Source organism: Anguilla anguilla, chromosome 5 (genome assembly GCF_013347855.1).
Source record: "Anguilla anguilla isolate fAngAng1 chromosome 5, fAngAng1.pri, whole genome shotgun sequence".
NCBI classification, from domain to species: domain Eukaryota; kingdom Metazoa; phylum Chordata; class Actinopteri; order Anguilliformes; family Anguillidae; genus Anguilla; species Anguilla anguilla.
Genome location: NC_049205.1, coordinates 19873982 through 19901466, shown reverse-complemented (window position 1 = coordinate 19901466; position 27485 = coordinate 19873982). Strand labels below are relative to the sequence as shown.

The following is a 27485-nucleotide window of genomic DNA, read 5'->3' as shown; positions in this document are numbered from 1 at the left end:
TCAATTATGATCAAATGCTTTGGCTAGCATTTCATAAATTTTAATACATTTTCAAAAAAGTACATTTTTTGCCACTCACATTGCCACTGAAGATGCTTTAAATACATCCTAGCACTTAACATCAGTCTGAAGGATTTCATACTCTTTTATTAATTTTAGAGAAAAGTGGTATTTTAGGTTCTCATATGAATGTTCATGTATTTTAATGTATAACTTATTTTATAATAATAATAATAATAATCATAATAATAATAATTTGCTTCTTTATAGGTGCTTGCAAATCAGTCTACCCGGAGCATTTTCGTTCATAATTTTGACACTAAAACTGTACAGCAGGTGCCACTGACGCTGCGCAGGAATGAACTTGCTCTTCCGTTTTGTCACGCTGTCTCCTCTGTGTGGGCTGCAGGTGCAGTTTCTATCCGGTGAACTTGTTAAGAAGAGAAAATGCGCCAAGGGGACAGTTTAGGGGTGAACCTCACCTGAACTGGACCATTAAGTCATGGGGCTATTTACCTCCAACGCCGTTTGAGAGGGAGAGTGTGAGAGAGAGACAGAAAGACAGAGAGAGAGAGACAGAGAGAGACAGAGAGAGAGCTACTTTCTTTCCCTCGCTTTTCCACGTAAAAGTTTTTATTAATTTATTTTTCGTCCATAAGGTGTTGGAATGTACATTTGTGCTCAGTAGCCTGTTTGTGTCGCGCCCTTTGGTGACTTTGCATAGATAGCATCACTACTTCCGGATTTTTTTATTACTGCTATTCTTATAATACTCGCTAAGTTCGCTACTTCCTTGTACATAGCGAATAGAGGAACTGACCACCGCGACAGGACACAGCCCGCTGTTTTACAGAGTAATTTTATTTAATAGTTAAAACCATGAAGTAGTGTTCTGAGAAGGCAATATCACAGCTTGGAAATCTAAAGTATTCCATTAGAGGGTAAGTTTTCACAACTTCAAACAATTAATATTTGTTACTATACAATGTGTGTGATGTGGGGGTGGGGGAGTGCGCAAACACTTGTGCGACCAAAAAGCAGTAAGAGAGTTTAGATGGTGCAGATCGTCGCTCCATTTAAAGAGTCTTGCATTTTCTTTTTTGTTATTGGGGCGAGCGTCTTATACCAACTAAAATCACTTCTGATTATATCACTGATAGAATTTGGAGGAAAGTAAAGCCGTGTGAGTGTGCGCGCGCGTGCACCTAGAAACTTCTTGTCTGTTTTACACAAAGCTGCAAAAAAAAAAAAAAAGGTTGCTTCACCAATAAAATCTGAGGTTTGATCCTTAATTTGAAACAATCTATTAATAATGCCGTTCATCTCTGTTCCCTGCTCAGATAAAATTCCAGGTATGGGTGACATAGTACATTTACGGAAACCATTGAATAGTTAATATCTTTTCATCTAAACAGGGTCTAAGTCATTCAGGCGTGGAACAGTATTGTGCCGTTTTGTAGTTAGTGTGGTGGTGTCATTGATATTGTATACTTTTAACAGGAATGTTAAAATACCTTTGAATGGTATGCTATACTTTGGGGGACAGGACTATTCACATTAAAGACTGTGAACATATATCATGCGTGTATGTGTGTTTGCAGAGGCAGCATATTTGTCATATATTTATTGTTGTGGCGGAATATGCAGGTTCAGAAAGTAAAAGTTCTTACCAAAATTTTGTTCCAATTACCTGGATTTGCTCATTAGCACAATTCTTCAGCTGGGAGGTAGAGCTAATGAGAGAAGCTGGTTGAGTTCATGGGTGGAAGAAACACAAGGCAGGACTTACTTTCTGAAACCTGGACTTTCCACCTCAGATGATACAGTGTGAAATCTAGAGAAAGATTATATGTGTTTGTCAGTTGTTTGTATGTGTGCCTGTGTGTTTGTGTGTGTATGTGGTGTGTGTGTGTTTGTGTGTGTGTGAGAGAGAGAGACAGAGAGAGAGAGAGAGAGAGAGAGAGAGAGAGTTATAATCTCCAGGGGACAGCACCAGATGAGTGCAAAGGTTTCTGTAGGGGGAATATTAAATATATCTGGGTTAATGCTTTACTGTCCCTGAAGGACTGTCACCCTCACAACAGAGAGCTCCTGTTGCTCATTTGCAATGTAAATAAAGACTGCAAGAAGGGGGGAGGGGTGATGGAGTGGGGGTGGAACAGACTTTCCCCTCCTCCCCTACAAACTCTCACTCACACACATGAACACTAAAAAATATTTTAAGTTTGAATATTGGTCAAACATGTTTTTTTCCCCCAAATTCATTCTTCAAATTTGAGAATTCAAGTTTTTATTTTCTGTCCAACATTTTGTAATTAACCTATATATATACAGTGCAGTATTTGAGCTGTGACAATGTTGTTTTGGCTCTGTACTTCAGCACAGTGGATTTGAAATGAAGCAATGAATATAAGTTCAAAGTGCAGACTGTCAGCTTTAATTTACGTCCATGTCCAGTGATCTATGTAGGCATTACAGCACCTTTCATACATAGCCCCCCCATATTTGTATTTGAGTAATTAAACAAATTATCATAATCTTTAATAAACTCAATCATGTTTGGAACTTGGTTGTAAATCCCTTGCATTCAAAGACTGCCTGAAGTCTGTGAGCAATTGACTCCACCAGACACTGGATATCTTCCCTGGCAATGCTCTGTTAGGTCTGCCCTGCAGCAATCTTCAGTTCCTGTTTGTTTCAGGGGATTTTTGCCTTCAGTCTTGTCTTCAGCAAATGAAACACATGGTCAATTAGATTCAGGTTGCCTGATTTACTTGGCCAGTCAAAAACGTTCCACTTGTTTGGCCTGAAGAACCCATTGGTTGCTTTAGCAGTGTGATTGGGGTCATTGTCCTGCTGCAAGGGGAAGCACCATCCAATGATTTTTGAGGCACTTGGTTGAATGTGAGCAGATAAGATGTTTCTGTACGCTTCACAATTCATCCCGCTGCTCCCGACAGCAGCCAGCACATCAATTAAGACAAATGAGCACACTTTTCTCTTTCCATCATATTGGTACAGGTTAATGCTCATCTCATCTGTCTGTAAGAGTTTGTTCCAGAACTCTACAGTGTTTTAAAATGGTTTTGCAAACTCTAACCCGGCCTTTCTGTTTTTGAGGCTTAATAGTGGTTTGCATCTTGAAGGGAACCCTCTGAGGTTATGCTAATGTATCTTCACTTTGTTTTCGTCTTTGACACATGCCTACACCCTGGAGAGTGTTCTTGATCTGTTTGATGGTGGAAAAGGGGTTATTATTCATAATGGATAAAGTATTCTTCTGTCACCCATAACAGCAGTCTTCCATGATCTGTCAGGTTATTTGCTATTGCTGTGCTTACAATTGTGTTCCTGCTTGTGAACAATGCGCCAAACAGGAGATTTTGACACACCTACTGATTTGGCTATGTCTCTGGTTATTCTTATTTACTACTTTATTCCTTTACACCCCACGATGACCTGCCATTGACATTGGCATCAACATTTCTTTTCTTCAAAAGAAAGACAAAAGAGAGACATCTGCGACCAACTTCAAATCCAAATTCCACACCTAAAATCAACTGAAGAACTTTTCTTAGCTTTCTTGTGCATAAACGAATGATACGACAGTACACAGCTGGCCAAGGAACATCTGAGCAGCCAACTGTTCAATTGCTATTGGTCCCCCAAAATTGTGAGAATATGTATAAAAGGGCTGCAGTTCCTACATGGCTCACCCAATCTGGATGTAAATACCCTTAAATAAAATAAAATAAATTAATAAATAAATTAATTAAAGCTGACAGTCTGCACTTTAACCTCATATTCATTATTTCAATTCCGATCCAATGTGCTGGAGTACACAGCCGAAACAACAAAAAATATGTTACTGTCCAAGTACTTACAGCCTGCACTGTACGTGCCGTGTGTAGCTATCTAACGTAACATCCCCTGCCACATCACAAAAAATAAAACAAACTGGCTGACTTTAGTAACATTCAATAAGTTGATCATCTTTCCTTGCCAATAATATTAACTGATCCATGTCCAGTAGTATGGACTGATATTGGACTGTAACTCTATTGAATATGTCCAGTGTTTCCATGAAAAAATATTTTCTTTCTGTTCTGAAGCTGGATGTTGATACAGTTAGACAATTAGCTAAGTGTGCGTGAGTAATGCAGGCATTTCAGACGTCTGAATGTTTTATGTTATATGTTTTTGAACAGGGATTTCCCGCTGTTAATAATTGCAGTTGTCAGAATGGTAGGCCTATTTGCTGTTGTGACCTATGCTTCAATGAGCCTATTCTCTGTTATACTCTTGGCCAATATGGTCAGTCACTGTAACTTTTATTTATGTTGAAAATGATCATTTTGAAGTTTTGTACAATGTTTATATGCACCTATGGGCTATTGTGCCATCTTGTATTGTGCTTAATAAATGCCAAGCCATTGCAAAAGACATCACTGTGACAACATGCTTTATTTATTTTAGTTCATTTGTTGAAACTGCCCTCTTGTTAATCAAGCAACTCCCGTATACATTGCAGTGCACTGCATTTCATTCATTTCATCGTAATCGTGAAAAAACAGCTTTATTTTCCTGACTAAATAGCCTAACGGAGGCTACAGTTACCGTATTCGACCAATGCTGACTGTGCTCGGCCAGTTTACACTGTATGCTGCTAAATGCTAACTACATGCTTCCTGGTAATCAATTGGGCGATTGGGCCTGGCTTGCAGTTGACTTTCCAGTTGATCCAAATGTGCTGGATGGGGTTGAGGCCAGGGCTCTGTGCAGGCCAGTCAAGTTCTTTCGCACCGTTCTTGACAAAACCATTTCTGTATGGACGTCGCTGTGTGCCCGGGAGCATTGTCATGCTGAAACAGGAAAGGACCTTTCCCAAACTGTTGTAGAAGCACAGAATTGTGTAGAATGTGATTTTATGCTGCAGCATTAAGATTTGCCTTCACTGGAACTAAGGGGCCAAGTCCAAACCATGAAAAATAGTCCCAGACCAAGGGATGTTCAGATAATTTTGGTCATATAGTGTATGTGCCACCCAGCAGAATAAAGACTAATAAGAAAACTTGCTAGCGTATACTCCCAATGCTGTCGATTTAATGTATGGATGGACAGTGTTCTGATGAAGACCCATTTCGGGCTCAAACTTTTTCTGCCCATACAAACATTTGGAACACTGGGCCAATAAGAACAAGCAGTCTTATTGTCATCTGCACTGGAATGGGCTACATTTCATTCACAGCTGGTGGACTGTATAGTGAAAGTAATCATAGCTCTACAGAGACGGTACCATTATGATGGTGATGATGATGATGGTGATGACAATAATGGATTTTAGATGCCTGCTGTAGAACATAACCACACACTGGCATAACAGCAGATTACTACACTATGGATAGGTTAGGATACTGTTCTATAAAGAGGAGCTGCTGGGTGTTGAGGTCTAGTGTGAATAACCTATAGCCCTAGCAACCTCAGCACTGTGGCAAATATACAGCGGTTGCATGAATGTTTTGATAACTCCTCCCAGGTGGGTACCCTGACTGACGGAGCAGCGATGGCGGGCCGGATCCAACAGGGGGAGTTGACGGAGTACAAGAAGAGCCTGATCAAGCGGGACCTGGAGATGGGCATCGTGATGACAGTGTTCCGACAGCGAGCAGAGCGGCTGTCTGTACAGGTCATCATGGAGACCAGGCAGGTGGCCTGGACACGCACCGCCGACAAGACCGACGGTGTCTGTGAGTGTCCCGCCCATCAAAACTCTTAAGCTCCTCCTACAAAGCCCACCCCACATCGTGTGCTCCTCACTCCAACCCAGCCAAAACTCGGCTCCTTGCCCAGATATTCTCTGCCTCGGTTAACTCGCCCAGATCTATGTTTTTCCCTCTATCTTTGCCTTTGAAATATGCCTGCTAGACGCAGTGTGGTTCACAGCAATAAATGCACCCATTTCTCAGATGTGACCTATATGTTTTAACCCATAAGTGTGTAAGTAGGACAGTATGTATGCTAGTAGGGAAATGTGTTTGTGAGTAGAAAGCAGGTGAGTGAGTTTAACAGTAAGTGTGAGTAGGACAGGGAATTTGTGATTAGTAAAGTGACCGTGAAAAGTTTTTGTGAGTGCGACAAGGAAGGTCCACAGGTGGTGTCAGCAGAGCGTTTGGTGTTGTTCATGTTCAGACTGCGCATAGCTGCAAGGGACAAGCACACACACACACACACACACACACACACACACACACACACACATGCCCACAGAGTAGTGTGGTGAGCACTGTGTGGTAGACATGGTCAGCAAAAATAAAATACTTAAATTGTGTTGGTTGAATGATGCTAAGCCTGTATTTTTATGAACCATAGTGTAACATTTTCTTTTATTGTATAAAGACCAGGAACTTGCAGTGAGCAATGAGGTTTGAAAGCAATGGGTATGATGTGTCCTAATGGCTGAGAAGGGTTTCCATCAGCTTTTACCATTTCATTTTCCACAGGTATAAATGTGTTAAAATTAACTGTACATTGAAATGAGTGAAGTCTGCAACATTCGGAAAAATTATCTTTTACATTTATGTTAGCCCAATATTTGGTTGAAATTTCTCAGGGATCTGCAAGATCCTCCTTATTGTAGAAAACTAGGTAGAGTTCTCACGTTGGTACAATTGATTGACAGGCTGGTAGTGATTGGTGGATAGTTTCTGGCTATGCTTCCAAATTTCCTGTGGGCTTGACTAAAACTAAAATCTGCTGGATTTTAGTTTTAGTCATGTTTTAATCATGCCTTCTCCATTCCATAGTCAAGACAAAAATTACTAAAATCATATTTATTTTAGTTTACAAAAAAGAAGTCACATTTTAGTCCATACTTAATTTTTTAACTAAATGCCTCCAGTAAATGCCATGATTGGCAAAATACTTTGTAATATACTCAGAGTATATGTGAAAACACATCAGTTGTAACAGTGTTTGCATGAGTGAACACAGCTTCACATGTACATGTCCAGCTGCAGTGTGAACGTCACTGTTACAAAGCAGCTTTACTTTTTTGAAGACAATAAAGACATTAAAGATTAACATAAAACATGAATTAGTTTTATTTAAAAACTCGTAGCTTTTGTTTATTAAACTTTGTTGATTTGAATGAATATAGGTAACTGGGCAATGTACTGAAACTGCATTCATTTGTTTGGGCATAACATTTCATTTGAACAGAAGCTATTACAGCTATCCAACCTGAGTAAACTGCATATGCGTGTGATCTTTTCCATGAATATTCTCCAAGTGTCAGTGTAGAGAATGAACAGTATGATCCACAATTTTACATAGTGTTGATAAAACGTGCACAGTTTTGCATTGCAAATAAAAATAATTTTATTACTCGCCTGCAGGCAGCTGAGGAGAACCGGCTGTACTTGGTGGTATTGAGCATTATGTGAACGTTGAAGCTCCCCTGATGCACTTTTATTTACTTTTAAACTTTTACTTTATTTTTAAATTGCAATTTCAAAGTACCGGTCTTGGCAGTGTGGCAATAACTACACCTGTTTTTGCTTGCACGTTGTATTCCACTGCGACACTTTTCTTTTTTTGCGGGGCTAAATAATCTAAAGCAAATTTGAACTCATGGACGTCCATTTGTCCAAGTCACAGAAATATCTGTGGTCGAGGTTCATGCTACTTTACCGAACCATTGTTGTTTTCTCTGTTTGGTGTTGCAATCGTTGTCACTGCTGTGTTTTCCGATCAGAACTGGCAAATCTGAATCTGCGCTGTCCCCGGTGTCACTAAACAAACACTTTGAAGCCACAACGAGAATAGGTGTACGGTGCGGTGTGTAGATGTTTGATTTTGGCCGAGGTCACCTTCTCCCACTGAGGATAAGCAAGAGCGAGAGGGCGAAGTGCATGACCAATGGGATGAGCACACTGTGTCCACACAGTGGTGATGGAAATTGCAGTATCATGTAGTATCACTACAAATAGAGTGAACTATTTCAGATGCTTTTTGTAAACTACAATATTTACATTTTCATAGAAAATGCTGCAAAAAACAAAAATCGTCTGGATCTGTTTTCATTTCGTCGTACTTTCCTCATTTAATTTGTGAAACGAATTAGTCATTGTTCCAGAAAGGCATTTGCAAAAAACTGGGCGTTGACGAAAAATTTTGTCATAATGAAAATTGCGATTGGTGCAGCCTCTGTGTTTTCATCCAGTAAGGTGATGTCACGGATGTTTTATCCATATTTTATGACACATATTCACTCCATTCCAGGGAAAATTTTGATTGATTGATTTTCATTTGGTTGGAGAGACACTGCCTTTGTAGGAGCATTTCCACAAACAGTAATCTTAGAACCTATTTACGGTTCCAAATATGCTTTGTCAAAGTCACAGAAAATTTCTCAATGATATTGCCTACAAACATACTGGCAACATCCTATGATGGTTATCAGCCATGAAAAAAAGCATAAAGCCGTTTGTGTAGTGTTCTCTGTGACTTAAAGATAACATGCAACTGCCGTTCAGGAAACTGGACAAATGTATGTGCTGGGAGCATTTACCCTAATTTTACTTTTACTTAAGTTCTGAGATCCACATGTTCTTAGAACAGACCCCAAGCAACTGTGCTTTGTCCACCCTGTGTACACACTGTTTTTTCTGTCACCTAGGATGTATGCGCAGGTGGTACAGCACAACATTTTTAAGCACAGCTTTATCGCCTAATGTTACTTTATCTAACCCTAACATGTTGGCGTTTCGCCTACTTTAGCTAATCTAGTTAGCGCTTACGGATCACCTACTTTAGTTAACCTAGTTAGCGTGTACAGATGCTATCCTGCATGCATGAGTAGGAGCTAAGGACACACAGCTACAACCACTGATACAGATGTATGGACACATGGAGGACAACAAATAACGTTACAGAGGTGAGGACGTGCCATAGCTAGCTAGTTAGCTATGTAGTTTGCCAAGTTGCGCCGTGGGTCTGGACGGTTTCATGCTTGTTTTCTTTCTCTGCAAACTTTGCTATGAATTTGTGAGAGCCCGGACGAGCTAGTGGTCTACTCCGAAGCATTAGATGTCAGCCGTCTTCCTGGGCTGCTGGCCATAGTCAACACTGGCACAGTTTTTCATGATTATGTAGATGATGCACAGAGGAACTCCTGCATGACATTTCTTAATCCAAGCGTGTATCTGTTACACCTTAAGGCCTGCGAAGTTACCATCAGTTAACAATTTTAACTGCTTTAGCAGAGCGTTGCACAAGACTGCAGGAACTGTAATCTTATCATTGTCCATTCTGAATAACGGTAAGATAAACATCATTTGAGTGCATCATTGAGTAATATTACGAAATGTGTGCTTTACAGATGGATATAATTTAGCATTTTATATTTCTTGAACTGTGAGTCTATTTCATATCGATCAACATGCCACCATATGGGTCCGCCTCGTTGAGAGGTTGAGCTGTGAGGAGTCAGTATGGCTAATTAATCACACCCACCACAGACTGCATGTTTAGCCCCTGGATGGGAGCCTTCCAGCAGTCTTAGCCCAGCAGTATGGAAATTCACTGGCAGCCAGGGCCCCCTCTACTACGGTGCTCTATGCTGGTCACTGGGAGAGGTTCTAGCACTGGTGCCAATCCAGGAGGATTTATCCAGTTTCGTGTGACATCTCTGCATTCCTGTCCTTTCTCTAGTCCCTTCTGGAAAGCGGTCTGTCAGAGCTGACCTTGAGGGGATATTTAGCAGCCATATCTGACCACCTTGAGTTTGCCAATGGCTTAACAGTTGGTTCACAGTCTCTGGTCCGCCTGTTTCTTATAAGGGCACGGAGGCTGTGCCCTCTAAAGACACATGTGGTCCCCTCAAAGGACTTGTGCGTTGTCCTGGATGCTCTTACAGGGCCCCCGTTTGAACCCCTACCCTGTCTAGGGCTAGAGCTCCACTCACTAAAAGCAGCTGTTCTTCTGGCTATTGCCTCAGCAAGGCGTGTGGGTGAGCTGCATGCTCTGTCGGTGCACCTGGCATGTTTGCGCTTCGGAGAAGAAGGCTCAGCTATCTCTCTCCTCCTTAAGCCTGCATTCCATCCAAAGGTTCTGCCTTGTTCGTTAATGTCCAGGCCTTTACTTCTGGACCCCTTTCATTCCCCTCCTCATGACTCTCCAGAGGCAGATAGGTTGCACCTAATCTGCCCAGTCCGAGCACTGAGGAGTTACGTTGCTCGTACCCGCTTTGTTAGACAAACAGAACAGGTTTTTTCTCGACTATGAGGATTCAGTGTGAGGCCAGGCTGTGCCTAAACAGCAAATGGTTCGCTGGGTAGTCAAGGTGATCTTCATTCATAGAACCATGATGACCTACATAACCCTTTGTTTTTCTTTGTGGAAGTATTTGTTTCCTTTTACACATGTGCACACATCCAGTTTCGACTGTCCTTTGGGTCGTTTGTTTTAATAATACAATGCTTCATATTTTTTGCACATGAATGAGCAGTGTCCTCAATGTCCTCACACTGAATCCCTTGGGTAAATGTCCATAGGGTCAATATCACGCCGCTTCTTTGATAAATTTTTACTCCCTTTTACATTTTCTCTTTATTAGTGTGGTTGCCTTAGGCAAACACACTATTATTATCGCACATATTATTTATTATTTATTATTATTCCACCCATTTTTTGGACCGCTACTCCTCCCAGAGTTTTCGCACCACATACACGTGCCATATGTCAAATTGACTTGGCTTCTTTGGGAATCATGTGCTATTACTTTGTGGAAAGTTTCGCTGCACGGTTTTTGAGAAATATGACTTTTTTTGGCCAATTTTTCCCATTGAAAATGAATGGGGACTGTGACGTCATACATATGTGAGTTATGAAGTTACAGCATTGGTCGGCTTTGCACACGTGATGCAGTCCGCTCTACGTTTTCAAAGGGTTTATCTACTGGATATTCAGAACCCAGATACGGTGCATATCTCCCTTTTGTCGTAATTACAGAAAACACACATTCGTAAACCTCAAATGCTTTATACCACAATTTAGATAAGACCTTGACGAAGACGTACATGCACGGATTGTGTTGTTCAAACGAGGTTTCCTGGCGATTTAGCCACCAGAACGGATATAGCTGAATGCGGAAGTGAACGCAATAAAACGGTATTCCAAATGCAAAATTACAAATGAAAACGCTGTCAGTTAGGTATATCAGCAAACACATGGCTTAGGCATACCCAGACGCCCTCAATAATAATACTATTTCACAAGATGTTACGCAAATTCGTTGACGACGTTTCGTTAGGTGCAGCGTCTTTGAATGCTAGTGCTAACAGAGTGAATGCATTCAATGCGATGACGAGAAAACTTTTGGTTGACCTAAAACCGATATACCAAAACCAAAATTAGACGTGTTATACATGGTTAGAAAGCTTATACTCTTACCTACTGAATGAATGAATTCTCAATCAAGCCAGACTACTAAAAAGTGCAACAACGCCGTCAACAACACGTGTGCAGCAGCTTCTGGTCCGGTCTTACTCCAGTAAAAGACGTCAGCTTGTAATACCACAGATGTTGCTTTGGGTGTTCTCAAACTTTGTAGTACAAACTGGCTTGATCTACACTTCATCGATCCGATAGGTGACAGAATAAGCTTTCTAACTATGTATAATATGTCTATATGTAATATGTATAAATTTTTACTTTTGTAACACCATTTAATATCCCAGCGTATTGGAAACTTTGTTCTCATTAGAGCTGAATTACATATTCAGTCTGTTGTAGCACTTTCTCACCCCAACGCGTTTGCTAAAGTACACAACTCCACTTGCATGTTGTTGATGCACCCCTTGCAACAGAAGCTAGTAGTACTGGCTACCAGCCGATACTTATTCACAGAAGCTGTATTTAAAATGAGTTAAAATGCAACTATTTTAACACATATTTCTTCTTCTCCTCATTTTCGTTCTTGGAAATTCGGCTCGGCTAACACGTAATAGGCTACTCTGTCTATGAGTTGGTCTCAGAGATAACAGATTAGACTCTGAATTACAGCCCAATTAAATGTTTTCAGTTGTGTGATAAAAATGAGCTGAAATTCACGCAAAACCATAAGTCAATCAAATTAATCTCCCTAGCCCCGTCTTGCTTTTTTTAAATGGTGCGGTCACGCAGTGTAGACGTAGGGTTTTTCCAAGACCATCTGAACATGCCAGCTAGCTTTATGATTCACCGTCACTTGTCACCGCATACCGCGAGTAAAACACTGAGATCTCAAGTTTTGATGAAAGGATAATTTAGCTCTGAATATATGTGTCGCAAATAAACTCGTTGCCATGATGTTATAGCATGGACACAATACCCTGTCTCTGCTTATACTACAGAAACTGTTTGCTCTGTTCAGCACAAAGTCGACTTTGCGTTGGCGGCAACCACACTTCACAATTTCTGCAGGAATTATCTAGTTCAAGGTTATTATTATTTTAAATACAAATACAAAAACCAAACAAATACACAGAACAATCGCCGCCCCCATTTATGCAAAATGTGATGACATTTTGAGGTAATGACATAATACGATCATTTGCATACATGCCATTTTCAAATATGAGCGGAGCACAGAACAGTTACTTTTGTCAAAACAGTGTGATAATATATTTGTGGCTGTAAAGTTATTATTGTAGATTGATATAAAATTTAAAAAAGAAAACAGCCACATAATAAATTCTGAAATGTTGCTAAGTTTAGTTGCTGTTGCATTTTGGGAGAAAAACCACTTGGGAAGATATCTAAAAAGTTGCTTGAAGTTGGCAATATTGATCGCGAGTGTGACAGCATCCCAGCTGTGTAACAGTTTCCAGTTTTGGGACATGGTACAGCCACTAGCTGGCTGTTTTTTTCAGTGTTCCTTTGCTGTTTCTGTAGGCTGACCGGGTCAGCTAACACTAACACACTATCTGATAGGTCTGTATGTATAAACAGTTACTCCACCAGCTGTGCCCCTGTCTCCCAGAGTAACACTAATGCTAGTTTTTTGTGGCCCCAGGAACCAAAATAACTACAGTAATAAACAAACAGTAAGCACACAAGTTATCATAATATCACATCATATAATATCATAATATTGTAATATCAAAGGCAGGCTTTTTGGGAGTGAGGTACAAAAAAAATCACCCTTTGAGATAAAAAAAAAACTGAATATGAAAGACTTTAAGTAAGTGAGCCTAAAAGTGAGTAATTTCACTTATTTTCGCCATCTCTCCACCTACTGCGCAATGCTTCCTGGGTGGTTGGAGGTGGTGTTTCCATCTCATTTGCATAAAGTGTTCTCTATGCAAATGAATTTGTACAGCATAGCTGTGCCTGGCTGGTGAAACTCGGATCAAATAGTCTAACTAGGCGTTGCAGATCAAATAGGAATCAATATCAGTTATAAAGGCAGAAACTTTTTTTTTCACGACCAGGCTTGATATTGTGTTAGATACAATCTAGTCTGTATTTAATCAGAGCACTTGGTACAATTTAGTCAGGAAAATGGCAAGCATTGTTGGGCTAAATGGCCTGTTCCTGTCATTATGTTATGTTATGTTATGTTAAGATTCAGGAATTGCATATTCTATTTTTCACCTCAAATGTTTTTAACATATTTTAATGGACAGTTTTGGTGGAATACGAGAAAGTTTTTGAACAAGCCGCCATGATTCTCTGGTTTGAAAATGTTGGGCTGAAACCAATTCAGTGACGGCAATGCTCCAGCATATTAAAAAGGGAATGAACAAATTTGTGGGCAGAAACAATCTACCGGCGGAATACATTAATTGACATTTAAATGATGCAGTAGCACCTCCAAAGAGGTACTCTGACATCATGATTGGGGTGGAGCTACAGTGGAATGCAGAAAGCATTTTTCCAACATTAGTGGGCAGCACCAAGACATTTTCTACCAGTTTTTTTTTCCAAATGATTATGAAATAATAATGATTTTTTCAGGAATGTTGAAATGACAGCATGGATTAAAATGTCTCATTATAAAGTAGGCATGCAAACACATGTACGGCTAAATAAAGTGATAATTACCCTTTAAGTTACCTCCGCTGGCACAGGTGTGGTCTGGTTTCTGTTGCAGACCATAGGGTGGATTATTGCAAGGCAGCTTTGTGCTTTACACCTCCTGAAGGCCTCAGAGTTTGGAAATGTAGAAAGACCTAGTTATTCTAAGTCATTTGGAGCTTGCATACTACACTGGGCTACCGTGTATCAATATGTGCAGGTGTATCTGCTGCTTGCTTTTCTTGTTGCTTTGCCTGTGTGTCAATAGTGTGTCTGGGTGTTGAAGCGTACTGTTGCCCTTTGGGACTAATAAAGTGTATCTGTCTTTCTTGTGTATCTTTGTGTGTGTGTGTGTGTGTGAGTGTGTGTGTGTGTGTGTATGACTCTGCCAATTGCTACTGTCTTTGTCTGTTCCCAGGAGTAAAGTAGAGATGGGGAAATAGTCCTTTATCTGTACTGCACCTTGGTCATGAAGTACTTTACAAAAGGCTTAGATTAGAGGAAATGGTACTGAATTTAGGACCTCATTGCAGACAAAATATGTTTGACACCTGTATTTATTTTTAGGAAAACAGTATTTCAGTTATTTCAGTAATAACACGTTTATGTGTTATTTGTGTTTTTTGTTTCATCTTGTATTGTGATTACTGTGTAAAAGCTGAAATGTAAGCATTTCAGGATTGACTAGTTTACCAGGTCTCTGTGTGCAAAGAGGTTCTCAAACTCAAAAGATTCTCCTGGTTAGATAAAGCTTTTAAAAATAGCTGGTGTCAAGCTGTATTGCTTCATGAAAATGCATGTTTTAGATTAGATTAGATTCAACTTTATTGTCATTGCACAGAGTACACGTACTGAGCCTTTCCTGCACTGCCGTTGTGGTGAGAGGCTATCTGCTGTGTTCCTTTTTAGCATGACTTTACAACAGGGGTGTCAAAAGTCCCAGAGGGGCCTGAGTGTCTGCAGGTTTTTGTGGTTTCCTGTGGATGAACAGCAAATATAGCCCTTGGAAACATGGTGTGTGGACTGTAGCTGGTCAACGGCTTAAATGAAGTTATGAAGACTTGAAATATATCAAAAACCAGCCCAGCTCAATGTCTGTTTGACCATTGTCTGTCTTTCTCTTAGTCTCACTCTCTTTCACTTTCCCTTCCTCGCTCTGCATTCTGCAGTGTCGAGGTGCATGTAGCCCACTCACACTCACATTTTCTGTGCTAATTTTTAGACTTTTATCAGTTTGGATTTGGGAAAAATCAAAGGATGTTGTCCATGCTAAAATTCTACATTTATATTTGGGATTTATTTTGTTTTTGTTTTGTTACACAAGAGTGTTATTTAAGCAAGTGATTTATGGTTCCAGACAGTTCCTGAAGGAAAACAAATAACAGGAGGATATACTCACTGTTTGGGGATACAGTCACTATGGAGGTCCAGTCATTTTTGTGAGATAGTCGAGATAGAGATACTGTGGGACAGTACGGTCGCTTTTGGGGTGGAACAGTCACTGTGGAATATGCAGTTGCTAAGATACAGTTAACAGTACAGTTGAATGAATGTAGGAAGGTGAGTAACAATGAGGTCTTTGGGCTCTGAGGCCAAATGCAAAGCATGTCAGAGTGAGAACACGTACACTTTAACTGAGCTTCCTTTCAGTCCAGCTGCTTCCTGTTGTGTGTTTGTGTGTGTGTGTGTGTGCGTGTGCGTGTACATGCATGTCTGTGTGTGTGCGTGCGTGCGTGTGTGTGCACTTGTGTTTGCTTGTGTCCTATTTTTCCTCTTAGGAAGAGTGAAAGGTACACTAGCCCCTTGTTATAAGCTGATGGATGGAGTGATTACCTCTGATGAGTACCTCTGGTTAGGGGTAAAAAGCTGAATATGTATTAGTCAGAAGTTTCAGACTGAACATAGCCAATTTTTTTTGAAAGATTCATGTCTTTCATTAAATTCATACACTTTAAGCAGAACTTTATTCTACAAGCGATTAATGTGGGGCAGCAGAGTTGCATAATGGTTGCAGAACTGGGCTTGTTGATCTGAGGGTGTAGGAAGGTTGTACCCTTGAGCAAGGTACCTATCACAAATGACCTCATTAAAGCAATATCCAATTCAATAAATGTGTACTATGGCCCTGTTCACACCTGTACTTTGTCAGACCTGCCAACCTGCACGCATTTTGTGTACCAATCACGCAATTCTTGGTCAAAATACGCAGGTACGAAATGCCAGCTGAAACTACGCAACAAAAAAAAAAAATATTGTAATTTAATTACGGAAAACAATCAATTAATACAAATCAATACCGTACATGTATTCGGTATTTAAACTACATCCGTCGGATTGAACAAGATGCTACGATCGTATGCTTGTGGTTCTGTAACCGCTCCCCGACCCACTCAACATCCACTGCAGCGGTACTTTATTATCCACCGAGGCGTAACGCTGCATTGCTGAGGTAAAATGGGAAGTGGGGAGTGATAATCAAGCACAAAACATGTTCGGTAACTTTACGAGCTGATGCATTTCAAGGGGCATATCCTAATGAGATAAATTTGTGTATATAGTTAGCCGTAGTAGCAGCTCGCATACGATTTAGCCTCGTTACGAGACGTGTGAATAACTGATGGAGTAATTTAGCTGCAGTAACTCAAACGCTACGGAGACTCCCTGTTCAAACTTTGAAGCAAAGTGATCATTGCAAAGGTGTTTGACTAAAGACTGCTAACGTAGCAAATAATTCCTATTATTGCAGCCAGTCACCCGACCAGCCTTGCAGTTAGAAAATAATCATGACGTCAGATGACGGGAATACTAACAAGGAGAGAGAGAGAGAGAGAGAGAGAGCAGCAGACCTACTAAAAAGAAGCGAGTACATGCCCGGAGAAGTTCCTGGCAAAATATCAGGAGCAATGGCCGTGCCTCCGCCCCTCAAAACTTCCGCACCATGCATCCTCTATTTACAAAAGCCTACATTCCTAGATAATTTTTCAATTGCATACTTTTTTTTCATTAGGCCTATATGATGTGTGCCTATATAAGCTGATTCAATTATTTAATTATTAAATAAAAATGGAAATCATGGACAGAAATTTGGTTTTATTCATAGTTGACAGTGTTTTACATCGCAACATAAGTTTTTTTATTTTTTTATTTTTTACATTACACCATACGTTTCTGTAAATACTTGAAAATGAAAACATGTTACAATATACAGAATAAATTATTTCCATTTTTATTAAATAATTTAATGCAATTCACTTATGCATTAGTTTGTATAAGCACACATATCATATAATGAAATATTAATCATGAAAAAATTGTTTTAAGCAGGTGTACTCAAACTTTTGACTTGCAAGTATATCATAATATAGCCCAGTGCAGTGCAAGTGGTATTTTAGAATCAGGTCAAATGATAAAATTTTGCCTGATCACTTTAACAGTCAAAACTAGAATTATGAAGGAAGGCTTGTGTGTGCGTGCAAAGTAAAGTGGTGTGGAAGCATGTGAACTAAGCGTTACACTGACTATTGTGGTACTCAAAATATTTTCCTGAGGTTGGCAGGTCTGCTTTGTATCCGGATATATCCAGATTGTGTCCAGATTCAGTCGACACGGATGTCAGTTCACATCTGGCATTAGAATGCGGTATATATATATATATATATGTTTTTAACTGGTATATTTTTATACAGTCTATGGCAGCAATGCACTACCTATGCCTAGTCTGTTGGAAATTAAAACAAGAAGAAGTTTGCAAAGACCTGCGTTTGCAAAGATGCACTTCTCAAAATTTTCAAATGTCGTGAACAAAGCCTGCTTACGCGATTTGAGAACCAACCAAAATTACAGTTCGATCCACTTCTCTTTTGCTCCAGAAAATGATGTCAGATAGGTCTATCAGCAAACATATGGCTTAGCTATACCCAGAAGTCATCAAGTATTTTCCAAGAAATTACAAAAAATCGTTGACAACGTTTCTTTAGGTGCAGCGTCTTTTACTGCTAGTACCACAGAGTGAATGCGTAAGTGAATGCGATGATAAGAACATTTTCGGTTTTGCTGACCTATAAAGCGCTATTCCAAAAGCAAAATTAGACATGTTATACATTGTTAGAAAGCTAATACTCTCACCTACTAAATAAATTAATTGTCAATCAAGCCAGACTGTACTAAAAAGGGCGACAATGCCGTAAACAACAGGTGTGGTATTACGCACAGCTATTTTGGAAGGTTCTCAGGCATCACAAATGCCTGTATATTTCACAAACGGATTGTCCAAGACAATATATGACCGCTCAGTCTTAAAAGGGACATCTCTATGTGTAAAACCAATGGTAAGGTTGTATACTTATTCGATATTTAGTCCCAGATATTGACTGTAGAATGACATGGTATCATTTTTTAAAACTTTGTCTCATTAATTTCATTATTCAGTGTGGCTTCTTCTTGTGGTTTCCCGCTTTAATATGACACCGTTGGCGCGTGAATGAGTACATACTTCCGCTTAGGTAGGACGTCAGTTGACTAGGCGGTCCTTCAATGTGGCCCAGGACACATTCCTGTTCACACTGCTAAAATAATGTGGCCATATGCGACCCAGACCACCTACGAATGTGGCCTGAGTGATCGGATCTCAATGCGTCCTCAATGTTTCTTTGGTGCGTTCACACCTGTAGTTAGCGCTGTCCACTTGTGATCGGATCACCCAAGACGCATTTTAATGCCAGGTGTAAACAGGGCCAATGTAAAAAGAAGAAGGTGTCCAAGTGACTCTGGTTAAGTGCAACTGTAAAATTCCAATGCAAAATATTACAAAGACGTTCAGAGTCATTCCCAGGAGAAACAGTACCATATTGAAGTTAACATGGGTTTTGCAGAGGGAAGAGATTGCAATTTACAAATATCCAGAATATTCACTTGTGTCATGAAATGGTATGAATTTTTCCAAGGTCTTGGATAAGTAGACCTACATCAAGAGCAATGCTATACAGAATTATCATCTGTGGAAATTGAATTGGATAATCTTATAATGGTATTCACATAGGTGTCGGCAAGCAGTACAGTGATTTAGAGCACGAGTATTCACATATGAGCAAGGTTAGCTACACAACACAGTCCTCCACTGATCTTCCCTGTAGAATGCTGTCATTTTAAAATGAGAAATTCACACATCATTAGATAATTATATTAATTTGGACATTAGTAATCTGTGTGTCGACTGTGCAATTGTAGTGGCTGTGCTGTTCATTATAGTGACTGTGCTGCTTGTTGTAGTAGCTGTGCTGTTTGTTGTTGTTACTGTGCTGTATGTTATACTCATTATGCTGTTTGTTGTCGTGACTGTGGTGGTTGTTGTAGTGACTGTGCTGTTTGGTGTAGTAGCTGTGCTATTTTATGTAATGACTGTGCTGCTTGTTATACTCACTCTGCTGTTTGTTCTAGTGACTGTGCTGCTTGTTATACTCACTGTGCTGTTTGTTGTAGTGGCTGTGCTATTTGTTGTAGTAACTGTGCTGCTTGTTATACTCACTGTGCTGTTACAGTGGACTTGCATGAGATCCGGGAGGTTCGCCCAGGGAAGAACTCCAAGGACTTTGATCGATTTAAAGACTGCAAGGAAAAGTATGACGACAGGACCTGCTTCACTATCTTTTATGGATCCCAGTTTGTCCTGAACACACTGAGCCTTGGAGGTGAGTATGTGTGTGTGTGTCTGTGTGTGTGTATGTGCACATGTTTCTGTGCTCACACACGTATGTGTGTGTCTATAAGTGTGTGTGAGTGTTTTTGTAAGGCAGGGGTCTCATACATTAGTTCTGCAGGGCTGCGGTGTGTAGCAAGTTGTTGTTTTGTTTAATTTTTGTTTTGTTTTGCAGCCAAATTTGACGCTTGATGTGTGGCCAGTGTGGCCAGTTGGTATCTTAAATTAAGCACTATATAGTACTCAAATTCACCAGAAACCAGCAGACCCTGTGGTCCTCCAGAACTGGAGTTTGAGATCCCTTCTTTAAGGCAACCAGGTTTCAGTTAATAATGAGATCTGAATTGAATGTTGATTGACAGCTGATACAGTGGAGGACGCAGAGAAATGGCTGATGGGCCTGGAGCTGCTGAGACAGGAGACGCTGGAGGCTCCGACCCCTGATATAATAGAAAGGTGCACACACACACACACACACGCACACATGCATACTCACCCTCGCACACACAGACAGACTCTCTCTCACACACACATACGTGCTCACATTCTCTTTCCATACTCACACTGACGTTGGTCTTTGTTCCCCAGCTGGTTGAGGAAGCAGATGTATTCCATCAATCAGACAAAGAAGAACAGGTACACTATTACCGTACTCTTATCCTGCATCTTCATCCTCATCCTGCCTCCAATACGCCCTAATACACCCACTACCCCTCTCCCCTCTCTCACTCTCTCTCTCTCTAAGTAGCATCAGAATGAAGGAGCTGAAGTCTCTCCTGCCACAGCTCAACCTGAAAGTTCCTGGCGCTCGCTTTCTGAAGGACAGGTTTGCGGTACTGATCATCTCTTTTACTCATCCCCTCCTCGTTATTTCTAATTATTTACTTCTTTATTTGGCTGAACATGTCCAATTCCCACCCTAATTTGAAATATCCAACTGGCTATTTGTAGCTGCGTTTTCTTGTGCTACAAATATCTCCACTGCTGATTCGGGAGAGTGGAGACTTCTGCAGGCCTCCTCTGAAATGTGTGGTGTCGCCAGCCTGCTTCTTTTCAAACTGCAGCCCACAGCCCGGCTTGCAGCTGAGCCGATCAACCAGCAGGGTTCACCGGAGGGCAGTGAAATATGGACCCCTAAATGACCGGACCCTCCCATACCCTGGGCAACGTAATTGGCAGTAATGCGTTGCCCCAGTGGAGTTACCGGCCGCGGTCGGCGGTGGCACGGTCCGGAATAGATCCGAGACCGCGGGGCTCCTCCATGCATCACAGTGTGGTGCCTTAACTAAATGAGCCGCCCTACACCCCCCTCCTCACTATTATATTAATCGCCTCACTTCTCTGTTATAGTCAACCGCGCTCCCTCACTGTGACACTCATACAATCCTTGCTGTTCCAGTCATCTGTCTCCTCCCTGTTACACTCGTCCCCTCTGTTCTATTACACTCCTGCTCTTCTGTTTGTTACACTCACCCCCTCTGTTCTCTTACACTCCTGCTCTTCTGTTTGTTACACTCACCCCCTCTGTACTATTGCACTCCTGCTCTTCTGTCTGTTACACTCTTCCCCTCTGTTCCGTTACACTCCTGCTCTTCTGTCTGTTACACTCTTCCCCTCTGTTCCGTTACACTCCTGCTCTTCTGTCTGTTACACTCATCCCCTTTGCTTTGATGTGCTCTGGTTGTGTCACTACGCATGTATTTATGTGTGCCTGCCTGTCTGTCTGTCTGTCTGTGAGCAGAATGATGACAAACCTTTCATTTCTGTTGTCTTCAGGAGATAGGAGCAAGGAAAGATGTCCTGGACTTCGAGCAGTTTCATAAATTCTACAACATCGTAATGTTTGAAAACCAGAAGAGTGTGAGTTTATTTTCCCATATTTAGCTTAGGGGAGGCTTTTACTGTAAAAACCATATTTAAATGTTTGTAATCTCTTTTTATCAGATTCTGGAAGAGTTTAAGAAGGATTCCTGTGCCTTCATCATGGGGTAAGTCTGTGTTTTTTCTCTTTGTGCATACTTGAGTTGTGTGGTATAGCCATGAGTGTGCAGTAATTGTTAAATTTTTATAACTTTAAGTATACTGGAACTTTGTAGTCATATAACTGTGTAGTCTAGTGTAGAATTTTATAGTTGTATATGCACTCGAGGCTTATAGTTACATAGGCAAGACTGTGTTGCAATTGTGGTTGTGCATACTGCAATGCACAGTTTAAAGTTGTACATGTAGTTGTAGTTTATATTCGTATATAAGTATGCCATTGTTATGTTGTTTGCCAATTGAGCTTCTGATAGCTGTGTAATCAAGGGTAGAATATATATTTCAAATATTTATATATTTCAAAAATGTCATATTTTTAAAAAAATGGTAGCCTGCCTCTTTTCATTATGGCTTGTGCAGTACCTCTGTTCCATTTGCAAAGCCACCTATGCCTCCACCGTTTTTATTGAATTTTATAGATACATTTTTGGGAGGTATTTTTATTTTGTATTTTATATTGAACTAATGATAACAAAACATATTTGTCCATTTTCACTGCAGTTGTATGTAGTTACAGTTGTACACAGACTCTAGCACAAACTCTGTGCAGCTCTGTGCTTGTACAGCCACGAGTGGTATGGAGTTATCATATGTAGCTTTAGCGATGGTTGGTTGCACTGTCGCTGTGTATGTGCTGACCGCAGCTGTGTGGATGTACAGCTGCGTGGTTTTATCTCTCCCTGCTCTTCTCTCAGCAACACAGACAAACCCGACGCCTCTGCTGTCTTGCTGTATGATTTCCAGCGCTTCCTCCTTTACCAGCAAAAGGTAAGCACTGTCCACACAGCTCTGCATAGCCAAATGAATGAACAAATGAGTGAATGAATGATCAATCAATCAATCAGTGGATCTTTATTGTCTCCAAAAGGGCATTGTGTTAAAGCAGCAGGTACGCATGAATGCACAAGACACAACAAGAGATGAGCAGAATAAAATCATTTTAAAATAAAAAAGTTTTTTAACATGTATCAAATATAACACAATATATAAAATATAACATTACAAGACCTGTGTTAAATAAATAAATAAATAAATAAATAAATAAATAAATAAATAAATAAATAAATAAATAGCTGTACAGAACAGTCAGTCAGTCAAACAAACAACCTGCTAACGAACAAGAAACTGAACTGATCTTTGAATTCATAGGATTTTTTGAAGTATTGTTTTCGTGTAAAAATAACAATATTGGTTCCTCATTGTGTTTCAATGAGTGTAAAGACGTCATTGGTAACCATGCACATGTTCTCATAAAGACCATGGTTAGGATGGCTACAGCAATGTACACTGCCTGGCCAAAAAAAAAGTCGCACTCTAATATTTCGTTGGACCGCCTTTAGCTTTGATTACGGCGCGCATTCGTCGTGGCGTTGTTTCGACAACCTTATGCAACGTCACAACATTTATTTCCGTCCAGAATTGCATTGTCTTGTATTGATGACGGGAGAGTTGAACCACTCCATAAAGTCTTCTCCAGCACATCCCAAAGACTTTCAATGGGGTTAAGGTCAGGACTCCGTGGTGGCCAATTTACGTGTGAAAATGATTCCTCATGCTCCCAGAACCACTCTTTCGGTGGTTCTGGGAGCATGAATGATGAATCTTGGCATCGTCGTCCTGGAATATGCCCATGCCGTCAGGGAAGAAAAAATCCATTGATGGTTTAACCTGGTCATTCAGTACATTCAGGTACTCAGCTGACTTCATTTTATTGCCGCATAATGTTGCTGAGCTTAGACCTGTCCAATTGAAGCAACCCCAGATCATAACGCTGCCTCCAGAGACTTGTACAGTGGGCACTGTCCAAAAAAATCCAAACAGTGACTTTTTTTTGGGCCAGGCAGTGTAAATATAGTTTTGAAACCATACTATAAACTTAACCGGGCAAGACTCTCCTCATTTGAACCCTATAGGCATCTCTCAGTGGCAAACTTGACCTTCGATCTGACTACTGTACCGGTCAAGACCAGTCACATGTCAATCAAATGCTCAAATTTAAATATTGGATTTCACTACACGCAAATTCCCCAGCACAGCTCAGTGAAGCTATCTACAGTTATACAAATAACTGAGAGTTATTTGTTTGGGAGAATGAATAATCCACAGAACACTGAGAAACAAGCTTAGAGGAAGTAAGACAGCCACCATGTGGTTAGATCGCCACAGTGCGTCCATGGAAGTTTTATTTCCTTTAATGCTAATCATTCACAGTGTAGCTACTTTGTGCATTCTACCTACCCATTCTACCTACGAATAAGACAGGTTTTATCTAAATTATGTATTATTATTTATCATTTAGCTATTTGCCCTGCTAAAACAATATTAATAATCGTTATCAAGAATTACCTTTGGTCTGTTGCATTGGGTGCGTTGCTTGAACTTAAGACTGTATTAGCTATGTGAAAGCAGCCCTGTATGAACTGACAGCAGATTGCTAGATTTTCAAAGAAAAAAAAAAGTTTTAATTTAGTTCATCCTCTACTTAAAGACAGTTGCAAGCTAGTGTGTGATAACACCATCGTAACCTGTACAAATACACTATATAAGAAAGTTATACCGGTTAACTTATGTATGGAGCTGGACAATGCTTAGAACTTCAAATAAAATCTTATTTAGTAGGAAGATGTGCACACCAGTGATGATTTTCACAGCTGCATTCTGTTAATAATCAGTAGCATACTCAGTTGATGTCAGTATGGGACTTTCCCCCTCTGCACGAATCACCACTTTGGTTATATTTTTGTCCTTTAGCTTGGGCATTTCTGTGTTGTCTTGCTCTACTGTTGATTTACAACAGTAAAAGTCCTATTCTGCTTTTTATTCATATGGTGCCTTTCAGAAAACATCAGAGCCTTATGCACTGATTCAAAATGTATAGGTGTAATTGCTTGCTGTCTCACTATGTCCCCTTGTTTTCTCTTCCCCTTGCTCCTTCTCACTCTCTCTCTCCCTCTCTCTCTCTCTCAATTCAATTCAATTCAATTCAATTCAAGTTGCTTTATTGGCACAAATGTAATTATTGCCAAAGCATACATATATATATATAATATACAAAATAACAATATTAAAATTATGATGATAAGTGTAACAACATATAACAATAACAGCATAAGTAAATCAATAAATATTTACATGTTTATATGGGGTGGGTGGTCACTCACTGTCCCTCAGGCTATGCCAGGCTGAAATGAACTGGGCTGCAATTGGGGCTGTTGTTCCTTCCCCAAGAAGAATTGCACATTTTTCTTCTTTAGAGATGAAATTAAAATTATTTATAATTTGTGGAAATATTTTTTTCTAATTTGTAAATATTTTGTGCAAGTAAGGAGGAAGTGCATCTCTTTTGAGCCCCAGATAGTCATAAACCAGTTTCCTGGAGTGAACACATGTCTGGTTTCCTGAGATCTGGGTTTCTTTTGGAATATCATTATTTTAGATTTTTTAAAGTTTACTGTCAGTGCCCAGTTCTGACAGTATTGCTCTAGCAAATCCAAATGCTGCTGTAGCCCTTGTTCTGTGGCAACAGCAACACTAGGTCATCCGCATAGAGCAAGAATTTAACTTCCTTGTTGTTTAGGCTTAGGCCAGGGGTAGCAGATTGTTCCAACAGCACCACTAACTCATTAATATCGATATTAAAGAGAGTTGGTGACAAGCTGCATCCCTGAAAAACACCTTGTACTTGAGTAAAGAAATCTGTTCTTTTATTCCCAATATTTACTCCACATTTATTATTGACAAATAGATTTTATTATGTCATGAACTTTACACCCTACACCACTTTGGAGAATTTTATAATATAATCCTTCTTGCCAAATAGAATCAAAAGTCTTTTTAAAATCGATAAAGCATGCAAAAATTTTACCTTTGCTTTTTTGGTGTACATGTTGATTAATTAGGGTGTGTAAGGTGTAAACATGATCAGTTGTGCGATGGTTTGGTAGAAAGCCAATTTGTCCTTTGCTCAAGACATTGTGTTTGATAAGGAAGGCTAGCATTCTGGCATTGATAATGCCTCAGAAAATCTTCCCCAGATTGCTGCTCACACAGATGCCCCGGTAGTTATTAGGGTCACATTTGTCTCCACTCTTGTAAATTGTGGAAATAAGCCCCTGATTCCAGATATCAGGAAAGCAGCCAGCTTGGAAAACGAGATTGAACAATTTGAGCAGGGCCTGTCACAGCTCAGGGGTTCTGTGTTTAAGCTTCTCTGTCCTGATGCTGTCAGGTCCACATGCTTTTCCAGGTTTTAGCTTTTTAATGTTGTCTTCTAATTCTTTCATTGTAATTTGGTAATCAAGTGGGTTCTGATTTTTGGTAGTTGCTTCAAGGATTTGCAACTTTTCATTTTGTTTTTGTTCATAATTTAGATTATTAGGTGAAGTTTGCTCATAAACTTTTTCAAAATGATTTTTCCAAATATTGCAATTTTGTAAGGCCAAATTGTCTGGGTTTTTTTGTTCAATTTGTTCCATTTTTTCCAAAACTGATTTTGATCAATGGAGTCTTCAATTTCTTGTAGTTTTTTATTATAATGTATCCTTTTCTTTTCTTTTAGGGTCTTTTTGTACTCTTAGTTTTTCAACATAATTTTGTTGCATTTCTGTGTTGAGTGGCTGACGGTGTTTTTGATTGGATAGCAGTCTTAATTCTTTCCTGATATTTCTGCAGTCCTTATCAAACCACTCTTCTTTTAGTCTCTGTTTGGATGCAGAGCTGTTTTTAGTAAGACCTGCTTTATTGGCTGATTTATGATATATATTGTTAATTTTTGTTACAGCCATATTTATGCCTAATTGGCTTTGTTGAAACTCTGTTAAGATAAAGGTGTTAATAATGTTAGTAGTTTCAGGTGAACTTATTACACTTTTGAATTTGACTTCATTGTCAGGAGCCTATCAATATGACTTGTTTAATCTGTCTAGTTCACAGGGCTCAGACTCTGCTATTTGTTCTATAATTCTTTTTAGATATACATTTATCTGACAGTGGTCTGTTAGTGGTGTTTGTGGTCTGACAGTGAATGCACTAATATAGGAGTGGTTCATGTCAGTAATGGCATAGTCAACTGCACTATTCCCAAGAGCTGAACAATATGTGAACCTCCCTAAAGTGTCCCCTTTGATCCTGCCATTAAGCATGTACAGACCTAGGGAGCGACAGAGATGCCCCAACTCTTTCCCATTTTTGTTACAAATATGGTCAGGATTATTTCTGGGAATAACGGTAGGGGTGAAGTATAGAGAGGGCTGTCTGAAGATATGATTATTGCCAGTAGAATCTATGTCAGGCTCAGATCCTGTTCTGGCATTCAAATCTCCGATTAATAGGACATTACCCAGGGCCTGGTAATGTGTGATCTCTTTATGGAGATTTTCAAGAAAGTTTTCATTGTAGTAAGGTGACTCCAAAGGGGGAATGTATATATAAGTCATTATCACATTTGATAATGTTTTTATTTAATTTTAATCAGATGTGTTATTGCTCTCTCTCTCTCTCGCTCAGGAGTCTTGGGCGAATGACCTGAACCAGGTGAGGGAGCTGATGACAACCTTCATTGATGACACGATGAGGAAGACTAATGACCCTGAGTTCACAGTCGGCGAGGTATGTGTGCATTCTGTCTTTGTGTTTAGAGTGTTATATGTGTGTATGCTTTTATCTGTATTGTCACTGTGTAAAGTACCTTTGC

The 27485-nt window shown here is 39.9% G+C and overlaps 1 protein-coding gene across 1 annotated transcript in view; it reads left to right on the top strand.

The window, feature by feature from the left end:
- The first annotated feature begins 390 nt into the window (after nucleotides 1-390).
- Nucleotides 391-27485, top strand: part of plcg2 (phospholipase C, gamma 2) — a 51598-nt gene continuing 24503 nt past the window's right edge. The window contains exons 1-10 of the mRNA XM_035419946.1: nucleotides 391-941; nucleotides 5537-5747; nucleotides 19596-19745; nucleotides 20116-20209; nucleotides 20342-20389; nucleotides 20502-20586; nucleotides 21530-21613; nucleotides 21698-21741; nucleotides 22489-22561; nucleotides 27299-27400. Coding sequence (XP_035275837.1) covers nucleotides 5564-5747; nucleotides 19596-19745; nucleotides 20116-20209; nucleotides 20342-20389; nucleotides 20502-20586; nucleotides 21530-21613; nucleotides 21698-21741; nucleotides 22489-22561; nucleotides 27299-27400 — 864 coding nt within the window. The 5' untranslated portion in view covers nucleotides 391-941; nucleotides 5537-5563. The remainder of the gene's footprint in view (nucleotides 942-5536; nucleotides 5748-19595; nucleotides 19746-20115; nucleotides 20210-20341; nucleotides 20390-20501; nucleotides 20587-21529; nucleotides 21614-21697; nucleotides 21742-22488; nucleotides 22562-27298; nucleotides 27401-27485) is intronic.